Below are 18867 nucleotides of genomic sequence, written 5' to 3'. Positions count from 1 at the left end.
CAATTTCAGTGAGGCATTGGTCAGTAGCGTGAGTTGCAGTAGCTATGGATGTCGTGCAAATGTAGAGCGGGGTGTCATCTGCAAAGCAGTGGATTCAGGGCGGGAGAGAAGAATGGTGTGGTTAATGGTGTCGAAAGTGGTTGATGGTGTCGAAGCGCTGAGGTGACCAGAATCTGAGGAGAGGAGGTTGGTGACTTTGAGGAGGGCTATTTCTGTGCTTTGCTGCAAACAGAAACCACTTAAATAGTTCAATTAGGCTGTCGGAGATGAGGTGGGATTTGGGTTCCTTTTCTTTGACAGAAACGGGAGATTTGAGATGGGCTGGTAACTACTTATGGTATCAGGGTTGGGTCCAGGTATTTTGAGGGTGGGGTGACAGCAGCCAGTTTGAGTGTTTGGGGGACTGAACCAGAGTTGAAGGAGGAGTTCATGATTTATGTGATGAGTGAGGAGATAGCTGGGAGACAATCCAAGATTGGGTGGGATGGGATCCAGGACAGAAGTGAAGCTTTTCATTCTGACCATGAGGTTAGACAACTCTTGGTTCAGTTCTTGGTCTAGCCCTGATCTCAGTGTACACTAAATGCCAGAGGAACTATGACAAATTCTCATTAAGGATTATACAAACTTTACTTGGCTGGTAGCTGTGCTTTAAATCAATCCACCCTTGGACTCATTGAGGTACAATTATTCCTTGTATTTCCTGGTTGGATTGTGTCCATGAAACTTACCGTAACTTCAGATGGACTAGGGCCCCTTAACCACTTGTTGACACATCAGTGTAAGCAGCAACCTTATCTTCTGTGCTGCTGACTCACATCATTTGAACAGGAATGATCACACAGACCTTTATTGCTGCAGTTCATTTTTTAGTTACATTCAACAAGCCCCTGACGTACAAAATTTAGGCAAAGAAATACTGAATCTGTTTATTGCATTAACATTTGTCAGATGTGGAAGTATACAGTAACAGCACAAGTTACAAATCAGTGCTCTTTTCCAGTTTGCAATATGTCCATTTATGAGTCTAGATCATATCTACAGTATATTGCTGAGCTGGGTAGAGGTTGTGGATTATAACTCCAAAAGGCTTTTCGGACATTCAAATGTATCCTTGGACAGATATAGGGAGTGTTCACTGAACTTTGGATCACAGCGGTATCCTCATGGTCTACTTGTAAATACAGTGCAATAGGTCAGAATTTCTTTCAGACACTTGATCACTGAGGCTGAACGAAAACTGCGCTGCAGCCTGTGGTCCGATGTCAGTGGTGAGGACGATGACTGATGACTATGGTGACGGAAGCTGATGTCGTGGTCGTGAAAGTAGGTGATCACAGCCAGAAGAGGGCCCAGCAGAAGGCACAGCCACACTAAGCTGTTGCCATAGTTTCCCTGTAAATAGTTTGCTTGGAATACCGCAACCACAAGCTAGAAGGAAAAGACACAGTGTGATTTAAAGATGGACGTCCTCTTGCCCAGCCTATACTCTTAGAAATAAAAGTGCTAACTAAAACCATATAGGGTTCTTTGGCTTGTCCTCATGACAACCCTATTGGCTCCTGGTAGAACCGTTTATAAAGGTTCCACCTGGAATTTTTTCAAAGGGTTCTCAACATAAAGCGATATCCATAGAACCATCTGTGAAAGGTTCTATGGTGTAATGGTTCCATCCAGAACCCTCTTTCCAGGTTATTTTCAGAAAATTTCAGAAGTTTCAGAAGTATTTGTAAACTTTCATATGAAACACTGTGCGATACAGTGGTGAGCCAATAGAGGGAACATGTGCAGGGCTTGTTGTGGCTGCTTTGTGTCTTTTTGGAGTCGTTTTATGTTTCTTTGTGGTCATTTTATGTTTCTTTGTGGTCATTTTGAGTCTCTTCCTAGTTGGCCTTTTGCCACTCAATCGCATTGCCCAGTAGACCTGTCGAGTAATATGACCATGAATATTCACTCTCCTATTAGGTCTTCTTTGGTCTGCAACTTAGGGATATATCTTTCTCTTTAGCTGCTAAATGCTCCAATAGTTCACCAGCTAGTCTCCAACTGTATCTGTCTGCTGCGTGCCGCTGAGCAGGTACAGTGGGTTTAGCAGAGCCTTTTCTCTGAAAACAGCTATCTGCTGATACTATGAGACCAACAAGAATGAAGCAAAACAGTGCATTTGCAGCCGGACAGCTAAACAATGAGCTGAAAGTCACTATAAAGCTCCATAAAGCCGAGAGGAGCATTAACACAGTGTTTTCACATTGTCATTTGATACATTGTTATCATAAAAATATCAATTTTTAGGTTTTCATTATTTCTTTTTAAAAGTCCCAGGTCTTTTCTTGTGGATCACTCAGTTTAGTTGGAAAAGAGACAGTTGGAAGAAGTATCTACGCTGAGCTGTTGGATGGTGTGTGTTTGCTTTTATGAATCAACGGTTGAGTAAATGAAACAGTCAAGTTGCGGTCAAAGCTAGATGACAACATTGCCCCATCCAGGTAAATTACCAGCAGCTGCCACTGGTGTGATATCCTCACCTCAAACAGCATTACGAGGAAGATCCACAGACGACAGCTGTGCAGGGGCAGAGCAATCATATACTGTGTAGAAGAGAGAACAACACAATACAACAGGTTATTATTGCATTGTTTGTTTGGGCCAATAGCCCTATAATCTCCACACAGTAAGATTCAGGTGCTGTAAAAATAACTTGTAGCCTCTGACCCTCTATCACTGCTGCCATCTGTTTTTAATGATGTTTGTTTACGAGCAAACTACAAATTGAATAGAAATAAATGAATGCTCTCACAAAGATGCAATGTATGTAACAAGCTGGAATCTAGCGGTGACAACAGCTCTAACAGTGCAAACAACAGCAACAGGGCTTACAGAGCTAACGTTGTTTACTTGGGGAGGAACCAGAGGGTGGGTACTACACTTCCGCAACACTTTATTCAGCTTGAAATCCCAATTCATTCCAGATTTTCAATGTCTTATGTCCTCTGCTACCAAACACATGAAACAAAATAGTGATTCACGTGTACAGTAAAAGGAGCTTCATGTGATATCAGACTGTACCTCAAACAGAGCAGCTGACATCAGGAAGACCAGTAACTCTGCTCGTGATGGGGGCACATTCTTTTCCACCAGCCGAGTGTATACATGTCTTCATATACGACACGCAGCAAAGACAAAGAGAGGAGAGAAAAAGTTAAGGCAAACGATTTGGTATTCATGTAATTGGCGTCAGACTATAATAATACCTGTGACACCATTTCTGAAAGGGAATATTCCAGTTCTTCCAGAAAGTGACCAGAGTCGTAGTGTTCCTGTAAATGAATGATAAAACGCAATGAGGCAGTGCTGAATGTGCAACACCACAATGTGCAGAATTTTTTGTGCAACTGACCACCAGTCTCCATAAAAATGGCGATCACCAAAGCGCATCAGTTCTGCGCAGAAGTTCAGGTAGGAGTGACTGAAGAAGAAGAGGAGGAGCCAGAGGAAATGGGTTGGCGCCTGACAAGAAAATGTGTTAGAAATACCATTATAGCATTTAACATCTATGTGTGTCCCTGTTATTGTCATGTACAACAGTGTACAAACTTTGATCTCTAATTATCATGCCCAAACACTTTTTGTAGAGGGAACCAGTGCGATGCTAACTTCCTTGTTGGCCTACAAAAACACATCATCCTGGCAGCACTTTATAGTGCTTTATAGTTCTGGTAAATCAAAACAGACATATCAAAAGTCTTGAGAATGTAATGTGAAAAGAAATTTAAAAAACACTCACCACCAGTCCCACCAGGAGCTCCACTCTCATAGTGACGTCCATACTCTGTGGAAATGAATTTGAAGTAACAAATTCTACAGCTGTGTGTTTGTTTGAATATTCACAAGTAAGAGGGATTACGTTTCACTCACAGAGAAGGAGTTTTCTGATCTCTGGAAGATTGGCTCAATCCACTGAGAGGGAAAAGAAAAAGACATAATACAGTAATAGCATCCAAAGTGCATCGACATAGACTCCACAGCCATGCTAGCGGCTCTGTAAGGCTTGTACTTTGGCATAAATACAGTGACTACTTCCTCCTTAATGTTAGCTTCTCTTCCACTAGCCTCTGTTGCACGATGTGCCCGTATTTTCTCATAGCCGGTACAGAGCTGCTACTGTACCGGTAGCAGCTAACGGTGCTAATGCAGAGGGTCGTCACAATTGGCCCATCAGAACATGATATATGCACTTACAACTCAGACACATCTTGTACAGTAAACTACACAATAACAAATCACACCTCCATGACATACTACAGTATATTAAGATACACTACATTGTGTATTAGTACATTGATACTAAACTATGATAGACTGTACTATGTAAGTTCCCAGATAAGTACACAGTAAAATACTGTACAATACCAGCTGCTGTACCTGCTGAACAATTCCAACCATGATTTGGATGACGATCACCTAAACCAGGGGTCGGCAACCTTTACTATCCAAAGAGCCATTTTGCTCTATTTTCCACCAAATGAAATTCATCTGGAGCCGCAAAAGCTATTTGATATCACAGCCTATAAAGTGTTATATATAGTTATATTATATATACAAAAACTATAGTTTGTTGTATTTATGAAAATATAGAACAAGAATAAAGACAATTCTCGACATTTTACTGCAATTTTACCTGTTATAACAATATTAAACTCTTATGAAGAGCTCAGTTTGCTGCAGCAGCTGAGAAATCATCTCCAGCATGACACTTCAGCACATGCTGTGTGCTTGTTCAGGAAGCATACAGGTAAGCCAGCATCGTTGGCAGTGAAAGCAAATGAAGACATCCACGCAGAGTTAAACTCTCTATTTTCCTCCGTGACTTTTCTTTATTTGGATTTATCCATTGATAGTTTACAGAGGGCGGGGGTCTGAAAATCATGATTAGCCGTTCGCGTTCGCAGGGAAAAGCGCTTGACAGAGGTAGAGGATTTGACTGCGTGTGGGAATAATTAACATAAGATTCTGTTCATTCTTGCTTATAAATTATATTCTCTCTTAACATGTTTCTCTTTTTGGAGAACGTCATGTGAGATATCTTCTTCGATCAGCGCAATTCTCCTGCTCTTCTTTCTATTTCCTCGTCTCAGCCCCGTGTGTCACGTGTGTGTAAACCTCGCTCGAGTCAGGAAACTTGTCAGAATACCCATATTTGATTGGCTGAGCTGCATCACCTGATGTGATTTGCAATGCATTGGTCGGTGTGTTTCCTGCACCGCCGAACAAGTGCCGTAATGGCTGAATAAGAGGCGCCGGTTAAAGTATAAACTCAGTGCATAATAAGTATAATTCCGAATTATCTATCGGATTTAGGTCCTGGGTCTGGATCCAGTCCGCCAGTTGGGGACCCCTGATGTAGACTCAGGGAGCCGCAACAGAGGGGCTGAAGAGCCACATGCAGGTCGCGAGCCGCACGTTGCCGACCCCTGTACTATACAGATACAATTAAGATTCCTGACCAATAAATACATGTAGCTTTCTCTTTTGCAAATCAATTAAAACATTACACTAATTGGTTTCTCTTGTCTTCATTTTCTTTTGTGTTTTTCCAGATGGTTGAACATTTATACCAAAAACAAAACCCACTGACAAATTACAATAAAGAAACACTAAATAACATATTACAAAGTTCCTCAGGACAGATTTATTTAAAACGTAACATTTAACAAAATAATAGTCTAATAGTATAAGTACACCAACAACTAAACCAATCCTGTATCATTGTGAGACACACTGACCTTGCATTGGATGCTTTAACACACACACAGCTTGAGTTGAAATTAATGCTGGTGCTGAAATCTGATATTTTGTACATGGATGTATATCGAAATAATGAGTGTCCATTTCAAATAATGAAACATTATCTTTTGCTCACAAACGCATACAGATCCAAGGCCTGTATCCAGGGGAGGCTCCATCTAATTCCAGAAACAATGCGTGTGTGACCCGAGCAGTGCTGAATCAGAACAAATGCAGGTCCGGTTCTGTTAGGGTGTGGCCCTTAGTTGATGGTGAGCACGTCGCTCTGGATCTCGTGGCTCAGCTGAGTCTGCAGGTCACTGAGCTTCTTCTTGAGGACGGCCAGCGCCGACATGACGATGGTCTCTGGTCGCAGCGAGCCGCACGACTCCACGTTGTAAAAGAACCTGCGCGGGGAAATGTCACAGATGAGCTGTTGGACTGTTTGAAGCAGAGACATATTTGTCTTACAAAAAAAGAAACAATATATAAATAATAATAATAATAATAATATAAAATATCACCTTTCGGGCTTTCCATTGGGGTCGTAGGGAGCCTGAACCTCATCCTCCTCAATCTCGGAATATTCACTCTTTGGCCTGGGAACCAGAGTGACACCAAGACGTCAATTCATCATTCGGCCACCGTGCAATATTAAACATTAATGCCGTCACAGAGAGCCGTACTGAAATGAAAACGTACCACTCCTCGGGTCGTGGGAAGACCGTGTGCCTCAGTGCGTTATCTGGGTCGTACTCGAAGGAGACCCCCGCTGTTGGGTTCCACTTGGCGTGCTCCTTGCCGAAGCCCTTCTTGGCGTATGCCCTGAGCCGCAGCTCCTGACCCTTACGAAGCTTCACCAGTATAATGTCTACGTTGTTTCAGTGAATGACAAGAGGACGTGGAGAAAGTCAGGAAAAGGTTAATGTTTCAAATGTTGTCGTTTCAGAAAACAAGCATTTTCAAAGGTTTTTTTGCTTTTGGTCTTGCAAAGCATGAATTTAGAATTTTCACAAATTAGCTTCATTATGTAGTTATTTCGACATCCTTTTTATTTGTTTATTGCACAGAAAAATCTGTTTCTTTTGGGTTCATACCGCTGTAGTAAACAAGCCAACGTGAAATCCACTGATGTTATGAACCCAGACAGCACGTATCTCCACAACATGTAGAGAGTAGCAATGGAGGTTGTTTCAGCCATGTTTGATGAAACGTTGTTGGTTGTCTACATGGAAGTACGCCCCCCAGGTATATTCAGACAGACAGTATAAGAAAAATAAAGTGATTTTTGAACATTAAAGCATGTAAACATGTTCTAAAAGAAACCCAAAATACAATTATGAACCTGTAAATTAGCCCGATATGTCTCCTTTAACAGCCAGTGTTTACTCTCAGGACAGCTTGACGCTTACCATCTTGTTCAACGTAGTCGTTGGGGTCATTGTCTCGACTTCTGGAAGTCACCTGAAAAGCCAAATGACAACACGGTCAGCTTCTGCTTCCGCTCCCCTCTAATGACTTCAATAAAAAGGGCCGAGGACTCACCGGGATGACTCTGGGGTTGTTGGACAAAAGGTCACGTGAGGTGACATGACGCGTCTGGTCCTCGGTACATCGTACGTCCAGCGTCAACTCAACAGAACACTCTGGACAAAAATCATCACAGGTACAGTCCTGCAGGAGGAGCAGAGAAAATATTGTCTGTCCTCTAGTAAACTAAGTTACAACCGGGAACAAACGCTGCCAAGACAGTAGTATAATATCCCATTGTCATACACAATATTCCATTTCAAATGCGAGTCCTGCGATACGTTTAAAGAAATATAGAAATATTCAATATCTGTTCAGATATAGAAAGTCCCATGCAAAGCAGTCACGCTGATGTCCATCAATGTACGAGTTACTTTGTAGCGTTCAGACAAAACTGCATCGAGATTCAGGGTATAAAGGATGCCATGAAATCATTACATTAGTATACAAAAAAAAAGAAATGATACCACAAAAATGTATAATAAAACAGGAGGTGGCAAAACAGGAATTATTCACAAGATAAATTATAGACAGATACATGGTAGAATCTGGAGATCAGCATTAAAGCTTTGTAGTCGCCAATCACTGATAATGCTACATTGTGAAAATCTGTGTTGACGTTAGCAGCACATGAGTTAACAGCCAATGTACAGAGGTCCCATTGAGTTACATTGTGACGCGTTATAAACAAAAATGAGTATTGTGCGAAGGAAAATGATCACGTTATCATGATGTGTTCAAGTGAAATCTCATCACATTTAGTTTTGGCGAGAAAGTTGAATAAATACAGTTGTTTGAAGGAGGAGTTTTCACAACGACATAAAATAGATACTAGAGGGAATTATGCGCTGTTTAACTTCAACACAATATTCAAAATACTAGTTCTTTTTTTAATCAATAAAAATACAATCTTTTATTTTCTAATCATTTGAATTGTGTGTTTTATGCAAATTACCACTATAGATGACTACAACAAAGCAAATCGATAATATCTTTGGGGCAGTGGAAAATATTTTTTGGGACGTTGGTGAAAGATATTCTGGAGCCATCTGCTACCTGCTACCTGCTACCTGCCATCTGCTATCTGCTATCTGGTAGCCATCTGCTACCATAACAAAACAATAATAAAATTTTTTTTTAAATCTGTATCGACCAATATAGCTCATGGACGATCGGCAATCGATATCGGCGGCCAAAATAAGTGATCGAAGTATCTCTAAAAAGCTATATTTGCTCCCTTTTTTCTGCTTATCTGATCTGAACTATGAGTTTTGTCATCCGTCGCGCCCCTACCTGAGGATCGTCTGTCCTCAGTCTGGAAGACCTCTTTGCAAAATCCCAATCATTTTTAGTCTGGAGTAACACCAGCAGTGGTCACTTAATAAGCATTTAAGGGTCACTGATCACTAACACGACGGTACACATACCCTAGAATACTGCATTTTGTCCACGATGTCATCACTTGTGAGAGGTATGAGACCTGACAAACAAAGGGAAAACATCAATGTTTACCTCTCTGGTTATACTGCAACAATGCATGTACAATTACTACCATCAAGTTGCATTGGAAGCGCATCCTAAAACGCTGTGATACATACCGACTCTGTGTGCAATGAACTCATCGTGCAGTACTGATGAATTGGCATCGATCTGGATCCAGTCGATCGCTACAAATAAAGTAACACGAGTTCCAGTTATACATTTAGAATGTTTTCTGTGGCATATTACTGACAGACAGACTACATTTCTCAATGTTCCACTGTTGCTGATGCAGTCACACCATCTCAACTCTCTTCAACTTCATTTATTTTGTCACAGATAACTATTTATATCCGGGTACCTGAGACAACTTTTCACACAGTGACAGTCCTAATTCAGAATGGAGGCTAACAAAAGTCACTGTACCTATAGTGGCAACTTCTGACATGAAGACACGGCGGATAGAGTTTGCAACCCTGGAAAGGAGAAAGGCGGATGTTTTCATAGGTTAAATGTTATAAGTAACAGAAATTACACTGAATTCATAATTTAGGTTGACAGGGAAGCATACGATGCTGAATAACAAAACGACCCTCTAAGAACATTTACTTTGAATCTTTCCTAAACCCGTGTAACCCAGAATAGCAAGAGAATATCAACTCCCCCCTTGAATCGGCACAATGTACTTGATATTAAAACGGAACATTATTAAGCGCCTGTGTACATCTCTTACGTTCGCTCGTTATCTTCACACAAATCTCAGTTACAGACAGCATTACAATTTAAGCTAAGTGCGTAACGTTAGCACCTTAGCGCGGTTATTTAACATGTATCGTTAATGTAACGTTAATGTCTGAGAATGAGAGGAATAATGGCTGCTCTGTTGCACACACGCTCTCTTGAGTGGACAAATAAGTGAATACTCACGCCAAGTCCGTGTTTTCAATGACGAATTTGACATTCTCGTCCGTCAATTCTGTGATTTTCACGGTCGGTTGGTTAGCATACGGCATTATTGAAGTAAAATAGGCCTTAAAATTGACGTTATTATATCGTCCACACACTCAACTACCGCTGCTTCGAGTTGAAGGCCTTCACGGAACTATTTACTACCCGCTGATTGGCCAGGAGATGTAAATACCAAAGCTGATTGGTCACGATGATATATTAGGCGGGTCCTTATTTAATATCCGGGTCACACCGTGCCTGGAAGGTCTTTTTCAAAATAAAAGCGCTCAATTATTTTTCTGTAAAATGAAGTATGCCTTACCGAGGCGTACAATTTAATAGTACATTTTTTATTATTTTTTGTTTGTAGGAAAAAAAGAAAATCCCAGTAACAATGCAGCAGTTTGGTGCAATATTTGTTTTTGGTCACAGTATCTTTTTTGACACAGAGTCAAAAATAATAGTGACTCTGAACTGCGTTGAAATCAAACTATATAATGGATGACTGAATTCATATCAACCAGACAATTAAAAAACAAACACATAGGTTAAATACACAATATATAACTATAACTTTATTGAAGTTTCGATCCATCCAAAAAATTACAGATCATTATGAAACAAGTCAAGCCACTGGTCTTACAGGTGAACAGAAAGAGGCTTATCACTATGGCTCGTGACAAATAGTAACACAATCCATAACCCGATATTTTTAGACTCTTACAGTTAATCAGAAATGAGAGCAGAAAGAAAATTGATCTTCAGCTTTTGAGTGAGAGATGTTTTCCCATCATCGCCTCTGGTTCAGTCCCGTGAGGTTCTTCAGCTGTAAAACACAAGAAAAAAACATCCACCACGTTTATATCCATACATTTAAATGTCTTTACATGCTGTTCTAACAATCCAAACCTTCAGCGCTGCCTCGTTAAAACAAATCAAATGTATAACTCTTAATGCATGAAAAGAAAATTTCAAATTAAGATCGTAGACTGGACTGCGTATATACTTTTTAATGTAGGTGCAGGGGTTTTGAAAAGACGAGTGCATATAAATGATGAACACGAAGCAAAGACTTACTGTAACAGCAGCTCCCATAAGCCCCTGCACCACTGTTTCACCAGTCGCCTGTGCCTACAGAATAAAGTGAAACACACTGATGGTTGAGGAGTCAAATGTCATCTCAACAAATTCAGGCCAACATGAGTCTATGTTTTACTCACTTCATTCTTAACTCATTGTGCTGAACTTGTACTATGTATTAAAGCATCTTCCAGTTTAATCTTTCAGAAAAATGATTTTCTTAGACACTCAATCTGTGGCCGGTTATGTAATCATGATTACATGGTTGATTGTGACACATCACGTCAATCTGTCATGACTCAGTCCCTGCTGCTGCTTAGCTTGGATTATTAGCTGGCCAGCATGGAGAAATATTAGCATTAGTCTACCTTTAAGTGACGCTAAACTGAGAAAATGATGATGACAGTCCGAGTTTGGTTCTATTGAGAACACATTTGGGAGAACAAAGTGTTTCGTCTCTTTAGGTGCTAGTGAACGAAGCCATGAAGCTAGCCGGGCTAAAGCAACATCTGAGTACAAAGCACCCGGAATATCAGGGCAAAACAAACATGATTCAAATTAAAATGTCTGAAGTATTTAGGTTGAAAAGTTTTAAAATACAAATAGTTCCGATGGCATCACGATTATGAGGGGTCCTTGGGAGATTTTCTGCCCTGTCAAATGGTCCCTGGCCCCTGCTTCATGCTATATAAGCACTCTACCTGCTTGGCGGTGGCGGCCATGTTGACGACATCCTGAATGCGGTTGTCAAGGAAGTTCCAGGTGTCCTGGAAGTCTGGAGAGGAGTCCTGCAGCATCACCAGCTCCGTGGTGTTATAGATGCCCGTCAGTGCCGCCCGCTTGGTGTACCAGTTCATCTACAACAGAAAGGCGTGGTGCAGAAAAGTTCACATGGTACACTTTTGAAAGAGGCCTCAATAGGGCCTTACATTATACAATCTACATACGGAGCAGGTCGTCTTCCACGGAGTCCGCCATCTTTCTACAGCAGCCCAGAATGGACACTGGCTCTACCGAGAGCCTTTCGTGGTTAGTTATCTGAAGGTAGTGATGCGTTCTGAAACCTGGTATTAAACAGGCCCCGGTGCTAAATACATGTGTTCTTCATTGTTGATTATTATCATTTAGAAACTTCACTCAGAAATGTCATTTATTGTATTTACATTTTACATTCGTTTCCAGTGAGATATTATTACTTGATTTAGTGGATTTGCTGTTGTAAACATACATGTTGCTTGAATTTAGTTATATCTAAACTATAAATAAATTCAGTTCTGAATTCATTTGTTTTAAAAATTCTATATATCTTTTTAAAGACAATTATTTAGTCAGGTAAAAGAACAGAGTATTGCTAAGAGTAGCTCCTAGTTGTAAATCCTAAAGATACCTCTCTCTACCTGTAGGCCACCATAGTTCTCTGACACGCTTGGAAAGCGAAGCGGAGCAGAGGGGTATTTAGTTGGTTGCAACCTGCCACAAACCACTAGGTGCCACTAAAACTTACACACTGTTCCTTTAAAATATGGCAGATGACAGGAATAGTATATAGATATACATACATATATATATAAATAATAGTAGTATTAGTGTCCCAGTGTAACATCAAAATGAATGGGGCTGAGGTGAAGAACACTTTGAAAGTCCATTATCTCACAGTATTAAGACAATATCATGCTTAGACCATGGCAACTTACGAAAGGATAAGCTAATGAGAGCCGAGCATTGGTTTGGAACGATTATCTAACTTCTGACTGGAGTTATGATAAGACATACAGATAAACATTTTAAGGAAGCATCTGCCAAATAATCAGTAACAAGTCACATCTCTGGCCACAGTGTCAACACAGAGTCAGGTGTTGGTGGGGGGAGTAACCTGGGAGGTGGCTGGCCTGAAATTATGCAGGTGGTGATGAAAGGGGGACAGGAAGGTGTGAGCAGAAGAAGAAGAAGAAGAAGAAGAAGAAGGGGATCGAGGGCGATGGGATCCACTCACGTCTGTGGAGCGGTCACCAGCATAGTACCACATGTCATCCACCAGGGTGGAGAGGTGCTTCAGGCTGTCGGGGATGTTGTGAGGAAGCAGCAGGATGCTCATCGCCTGAGCACACAAACGCAAAGTCAAAAGATCAAACAGGATTTGATGACAATCAAATTAAACCCGTGACGTTTGCATTATTATTTGGATTTTATTTAACGGACCTACACAAAATAGTCAATATCTGTGAAGTCAAATGAAAAAAAAAAAAAACTCATTTTAAAGAGGGGGAAACCTGGACATAACAAATTTGATTTTCTTACTTTTTAGAAATTTCAAAAATAAGATTTTTTTTTATCATTATTTCACTTCACCAATTTTGACTAATTTGTGTAGGTCTATTACATAACCCCCCCCCCCCCCCAAAAAAAAAAACAATTCCAGGTTTTAGTGCAACATAATAGGAAAAACACCAAGGAGGGTGAATAAGTTCCCATGGCACTGTAAACCATACCTGTGGCCAAGATTCCATGTATGGGATGTGCATCCTCAGTCTGGTCTCGACAGCATCTCTTAGAAAGTCAGCAGTCTTCTTTGGTCTGTAATACAGTAGTCATAGTCAAAGGCTTAATTCTGCAATTTTGCATTTGGAACCCTAACTCTAAAATATTTATAGCTTATAAAACAGCTGATATGTGTGTGTTTTTGTGTTTTTGTGTGTGTGTGTGTGTGTGTGTGTGTGTGTGTGCGTGCGTGCGTGCGTGCGCGCGTACATACTCGGCCTGGCCAAGCTGGACCTGGTTGTGTTGTTCAGCCAGGATCTCCGTCAGCTGGGAGTTGCACTGGGCAATGAAGTGTAGGACCAAGTCTCCAGCTCCGTTATAGAACATACCAGTGGAGGCAGAGGACAGGCCCAGTGTCTGGTGTACATACAGTACACACATAAGTTAAATGATTTTTTTAAATTTTTACATCACAGCATAATCCAATAGTTCTAGTAAAAAAGAAACAAGCAAGCAAAGAAACTCTAGGTTCAAATCAGTTTTCATTATCACCAAGACTTCCATCTGTATGATCAGAAGGAATCTTTTACTTTACTTTTCCTTCCTTTCCTTTTGATTGATTGGATCACAAATTTAAAAAAAAATATATATATATATATAGAATATATATATATATATTAATGATAATAATGTTAACTAGCATAAGAGAGACAGCAAGGAAACATGGCCTACCCAATGTGTCAATAAATGAAAAATTTAACTTTTACTTGTTATAGGTTACTTGTTTTACCTGACCTTTATCACCTTTAAAGTCATACATACAATTAAAAATATAATAAAACTTCCAGATGAAAATATACTGGGTTCCTTCATATGCCATATATTGCAGGCACCAGTTGCTGGTACCAAACAGAACCACGTACAACAAAAGATAACTGGGAGGACTGGTAATATTCAAGTTGTGCACATGTGTGACTCGTAACGTCTCGTCTTTGGGGTCTGATAAAATCAATCCAAGTTCACCATGTATTAGCCACTTACGAGTTAAGTCCGTTTACCATGCAGCCATCGGAATCGCCATGAAGCTGTACTTTCCCTCTTTAACAGCAGCTCACCTCAGCAGCAGCAGCGATGGCTTCCATGGACCAGCCGTGCAGTGGGACGAACTCCAGAGCGGCAGTCAGGACTCGGGCCTGAAGCTGCTCCTCTGTTTCGTATTCCTCACCCTGCTCTCCGCCCTGGTCCTGGTAACTTTACACAGACACACAATAAAAAGAAGTGTTTTTCTGAATAGATGAAGCACAGAGAGAGAACCTGATATGAGTTGAGCCTCTTGCATCAGGGGTTAGTGTTTTGAGCTTCAGTTCCCAGAAATCCTGTGAGGTCAGTAAGCGACACAGTCCACGGCTCGACAGTAAGGGTTGCCAAGTTGTCATTGCAACTATTTTGAGAAATTGGAAAACCATTCTTGGCCTTGGGTTGCGAACAGCAAAACGTGCACCCCAAAATAAATACATTTTTAATATTTGTAACATCAGTAATATTTCAGACAACGCTTCCCCTGCGTTGGTGCGTTTGCGCATGCACACAGTCATCTGATTTTAGAGACAATGGTGAAGCAAATGAAGGTGTTTGACTGTGAGGTGAAAAGTTACACAAACCCACCAACATCACAAACGAATGTGCAAATGGATTCATACGTGCAAAGAACCAGATTAACTGGGACGAAAAAAAAGAAAAAAGGATATGGCCAAAATAATTGTAATTTCACGATATTATTCCCATTATCATCAATTTGTGCTTAAAATTCTTAAAGTTACTCGAAAACATACTGAAATCACGTCACCTAACATTTTTTGAGAATCTTTTTTTTTTTTGAGAAACAAATATTGCAAAAACGCAAAATCTTCCAAGTATACATGTCTAATTGCTATTCAAAGTATTTCATAACACTTCAAATAAGACAGCGAACAAGTAACTTCTTAGTGAGATACAGGGAGTTTCTTTTTTTTTTTTTTCTTTTTTTTTGACAATGCATCCTGAATATCTTTTTAAGTTAAAAAAAAAATACCACAATAATTACAGGCTAATTATGACACACAACACTTTTATAATACTAGTAAAATGAGTTTTCCCAGCTAATTTCAAGATCTCTTTCTGTATGGAAAGGCCGAAATATTTCCATCTTATTTCAAGAGATCTCCCCAAGCCAATTTGTTCGTTCCATCCGTAGATTATTTTTAAAATTATTATTACAAGCCAAAACACCTTGTATTCATGGCTTCCAAAAAAATAAAATAAATAAATAAATAATATATATATATATATATATATAAAATAATGATAATATTAACTAACATACAAATACATTAATAAATGAAAAAATAACAATGAAAGTAAGAAAAATGACACGTTTACTTGTTATATGTTTTACATGACCTTTCTCATCTTTAATTAATTAATTACCCTGTTGGACCCTAGCCCTATTTTTAGGCCTCTGCTCGGAAATTGCATAGCCATACGCAAAAGAGTCCTGAGCTCTAACTACAAGGTCTATTTTAATAATTTTGATGCTAGAATACTGGTAACACTAGTGAGATGTGTTGAATTGTGTAAATATTGTGTATATGTTACTGGTTAATAACTGATACACTTATGGCACAGCTCAAATTGAAAAATTTCTAGATTCGCCTGGAAAAAAGCACTTGTATTGAACATTTTTTTATTTAAATAACGCAGCTGTAAGCCTAAAATCACACCACAGTCATAGAACAACACGTATTACATGTCCCCACAACATATTTTACTTTGATTGAGTGAAGCAGGCCAGCATAAATGGTCATAAAAATCAAAATTTAGATTTTCGGAACCAGCTGTTGCATTGCTGTATACTCATTTTATATACTATATAACTACATATTAACTTTTCTTATCACTAAGAGTGTTCAATAATCCTAATAAATCAGTTTGACACCATTTTGAATAATTTTGAGCAGTTATGATGTGTCATATCTGTCATTCATAACAATAAATGGCTCATAATGTGTGTCATGTGACCCTGGTAAGGCCGATTTACTCGTGTGAGACATTTTTAGATGCGGGATAGTCCAACGGGGTGTTTCATCGTATCCGGGTCTGTTTACTGACTAAAAATCGGAAAATGCTGGGCGAACCCCCCTCTCTACATGGATTGCTCCACCCCACAGAATCGTCTGCCATTTTGTCATTCATTCCGCCAGCGCATTGATCTCACTCACAGACATGCAGCAGAACATGGCGGGCAGAGCTGTGCAGAAATCCGCTGGAATAAATCCGTTTTTCATCGCCAAAACCGTCAAAACGTAAGTTTTTTTACCCAATTTTTTTTCTCGTGACCTGCGGCTGATGTTGGCATGCATACCCATAACTTTTGAACGGTTTGAAAGAGAGTAATTTGGACGCCGCTGTGCGTTTCCGGGTCGAATCGTGCCCCTCCTGCATGTGTTCATCCGCCATGTGCGATCCTGCTCCGTGATGAGAGAGCCATAGAGTGAGCATAAGTCGTCGATTTTTGGCCAAAATTGTGGCAAATCTTCTAGATATCTTCCAGATATGATCTTAGTTCATGTATAACTGTGTTTGCAGTGTTTACAATGGCTGGTATGATGATGTTGCTCGGACTTTTCCCGTTAATTCGAGATTTAATATGTCTGGAGCAATAATCATATTTCTTTATGAAAAATGCTTTCTACGACACGCTGAATGCTGCACACTCTAAAACAGCCCCCCGTGGGGGGCTCTCGGGTCCAACGGGTTTTAAAGTGTACGCAAAGCAGACATAAAAATAAAAAAGCGTTGTGTGAGTCTGTTCTTTCTTAAAATATCTGGAGAGATTTTCAAGTTCATGTGATGATATTCACGACTTTTATTTTTTTTCTTAAAACAATTTCCCTTTTGGGATGATAAAATGAATCAAAACCTGCACACCAAAATCTTATGTTTACTGACGTAACAACACATTGTGATCTTCAATTTACTCCGATGACTCTTTAATCTCAAAATGTGAAGATTATTTTACCAACCTGGTGTTTGCCCTGGACGCCTCCTCAGCTGCTGGGTCAGAGGTCAAGTTGTCCTGGGGGCCCCCCGCTGGGTCCGGTTCGGTGTGGTGGGCCTGGTAGTGCTCGTGGTAGGTTGAGGATGAGGAGGAAGGGTGTTTGTCAGATTTGGATTCATCCTGAAGCCTTAGCGCGGCACGGTGGAAGCCTTGTCTCAGGCCGCCGCTCTGGAGGTTCGTTGCTGTTGGTGCAGCAACCACTGTGAAGAGACAGACAGTATAGTCATGAGCTTCTAAGGATTCGGTTTGGGGAGAAATGTGACCAAACCCCATGATGAAATGTCACATTTATATCGTACATTTATGGCCAAAAATATTAGGACTTTGCACTCTGTTTCAAGTAACACTGGGACTTAAACTGTTGCACCTTGTGTCAATCTGTGTGACTGTTGCTTCAGGCGCTTTCTCCACCACCTAACGTTATATCATAATCCTTCACTGTAATCTTTTATCAGCTTTTCTCTTGCAGAAAACACCTGGTGCAAGAAAGAACACCAGCACACTGCTACACGCACAGACTATTGCAGCTTTTGGGTCATAGACCTTCTTCACACATACAAGACAAAGCATTTGCACTGTAGAGAAAACTTGAATGTAACTGTATAGAGTTTGCAGATTCTCGTATGCGGAAGTTCTGTTTTTACCACAGGATTTGGTCCCCAGATGACATCATGACATTACAGTCAGGTAATCGGTGGGCACTTAAATCCTTCAATTATTGCTTATCAAATAAATACATCTATTACCAGTGTATGGTAAAAATAATTACCTTAACAGGATGAGATTATGCATTATAGGAAACAAGTGCAACAATGCCAAATCTGGCAGGCCACGTATGTATTTACTAGTGTATTACTTCATAGTGTATCTCAGTGCCAGCAACAAGTACTTGTTGTACTTTCAAAAAGTAACATCCAATATTAGCTAAATATAGCCAGTTTAGGTGAAGCAGACTTTGACAGTTTGCATAACCAGATAGAAGACTCCTAAATATTCAGGGCTGAAAAAAACAACGTAGTACCATCCCAACCAACAATTATACTGCTAATAATTTAGTTTCAAAAGCCACAGCCCATTTCTGTCCTTCATTATCACTGCCAGTGACAAGTGACTTTGGCACGGATAGCTAACGTCAAACACTGGCTCGTTTCCACTTCATGCAACACATAACCGAAAAAATGGACATTGGCTACATGAATAATTTCCCAGGCAGTCTCTTATTAACACGAAACAACAACAACAATTCAGCAGTCCCGTCTCACCTCTGCCAAGCCCCCGCAGTGCCCTTCCAGCACGTAGACCTCTCAGCAGCGCTGCCATGTTCAGCTGCACTGCGTTGTAAGTTTCTTTTTGGAACAGCTGCGTCACTTTAGTGCGACTCACTGAAATACATAACATCAAGCTGGCAAGAGACCAAAAAAAAGAAGATGTCGCCTTCAAACTAAAACGCATGAAAAATACTTTCTATACAT

The 18867-nt window shown here is 40.2% G+C and overlaps 3 protein-coding genes across 3 annotated transcripts; all 3 read right to left on the bottom strand.

Moving 5' to 3' along the window:
* Nucleotides 1-894: 894 nt before the first annotated feature.
* Nucleotides 895-5963, bottom strand: LOC142972007 (diacylglycerol O-acyltransferase 1-like). The gene is made up of 9 exons (XM_076112764.1): nt 5931-5963; nt 4423-4461; nt 3916-3957; nt 3785-3829; nt 3398-3507; nt 3252-3317; nt 3067-3154; nt 2526-2588; nt 895-1431 (listed from the first exon to the last, which is right to left on the bottom strand). Exons 1-9 carry the CDS (start codon nt 5961-5963, stop codon nt 1165-1167), a joined length of 753 nt encoding a protein of 250 aa, XP_075968879.1. The 3' UTR covers nt 895-1164.
* On the bottom strand, nt 5675-9899 carry polr2c (RNA polymerase II subunit C). The gene is made up of 9 exons (XM_076075508.1): nt 9721-9899; nt 9220-9269; nt 8913-8981; nt 8742-8794; nt 7330-7458; nt 7197-7248; nt 6487-6655; nt 6309-6383; nt 5675-6191 (listed from the first exon to the last, which is right to left on the bottom strand). Exons 1-9 carry the CDS (start codon nt 9804-9806, stop codon nt 6047-6049), a joined length of 828 nt encoding a protein of 275 aa, XP_075931623.1. The 5' UTR covers nt 9807-9899; the 3' UTR covers nt 5675-6046.
* A 390-nt stretch (nt 9900-10289) lies between these two features.
* Nucleotides 10290-18763, bottom strand: coq9 (coenzyme Q9 homolog (S. cerevisiae)). Its single transcript, XM_076075496.1, has 9 exons — nt 18658-18763; nt 17361-17595; nt 14415-14550; nt 13574-13716; nt 13311-13395; nt 12815-12919; nt 11523-11678; nt 10819-10872; nt 10290-10567 (listed from the first exon to the last, which is right to left on the bottom strand). Exons 1-9 carry the CDS (start codon nt 18713-18715, stop codon nt 10532-10534), a joined length of 1008 nt encoding a protein of 335 aa, XP_075931611.1. The 5' UTR covers nt 18716-18763; the 3' UTR covers nt 10290-10531.
* Between the last annotated feature and the right edge of the window lie 104 nt (nt 18764-18867).

Source organism: Anarhichas minor, unplaced genomic scaffold (genome assembly GCF_050575085.1).
Source record: "Anarhichas minor isolate MPS153535 unplaced genomic scaffold, ASM5057508v1 ptg000005l, whole genome shotgun sequence".
Taxonomy (NCBI): Eukaryota; Metazoa; Chordata; class Actinopteri; order Perciformes; family Anarhichadidae; genus Anarhichas; species Anarhichas minor.
The sequence above is the reverse complement of the archived record's forward strand: the minus strand, read 5'-3'. Positions and strand labels throughout refer to the sequence as shown.

What these genes read in the sequence shown, in the direction of transcription:
- LOC142972007 (XM_076112764.1), bottom strand. Translation starts at nt 5,963, where the DNA reads ATGGAGCCTCCCCTGGATACAGGCCTTGGATCT. An exon ending in AGCTCCTGGTGGGACTGGTG is followed by an intron (nt 3,508 to 3,784) that starts GTGAGTGTTTTT and finishes TTTTCTTGTCAG; the next exon opens with GCGCCAACCCATTTCCTCTG. An exon ending in CATTTTTATGGAGACTGGTG is followed by an intron (nt 3,318 to 3,397) that starts GTCAGTTGCACA and finishes ATTCATTTACAG; the next exon opens with GAACACTACGACTCTGGTCA.
- polr2c (XM_076075508.1), bottom strand. Translation starts at nt 9,806, where the DNA reads ATGCCGTATGCTAACCAACCGACCGTGAAAATCACAGAATTGACGGAC. An exon ending in GTCAGAAGTTGCCACTATAG is followed by an intron (nt 8,982 to 9,219) that starts GTACAGTGACTT and finishes CTTTATTTGTAG; the next exon opens with CGATCGACTGGATCCAGATC. An exon ending in CCCAATGGAAAGCCCGAAAG is followed by an intron (nt 6,192 to 6,308) that starts GTGATATTTTAT and finishes TTCCCCGCGCAG; the next exon opens with GTTCTTTTACAACGTGGAGT.
- coq9 (XM_076075496.1), bottom strand. Translation starts at nt 18,715, where the DNA reads ATGGCAGCGCTGCTGAGAGGTCTACGTGCTGGAAGGGCACTGCGGGGG. An exon ending in CCATCGCTGCTGCTGCTGAG is followed by an intron (nt 13,717 to 14,414) that starts GTGAGCTGCTGT and finishes TATGTACACCAG; the next exon opens with ACACTGGGCCTGTCCTCTGC. An exon ending in TTATGGGAGCTGCTGTTACA is followed by an intron (nt 10,568 to 10,818) that starts GTAAGTCTTTGC and finishes TGTGTTTTACAG; the next exon opens with CTGAAGAACCTCACGGGACT.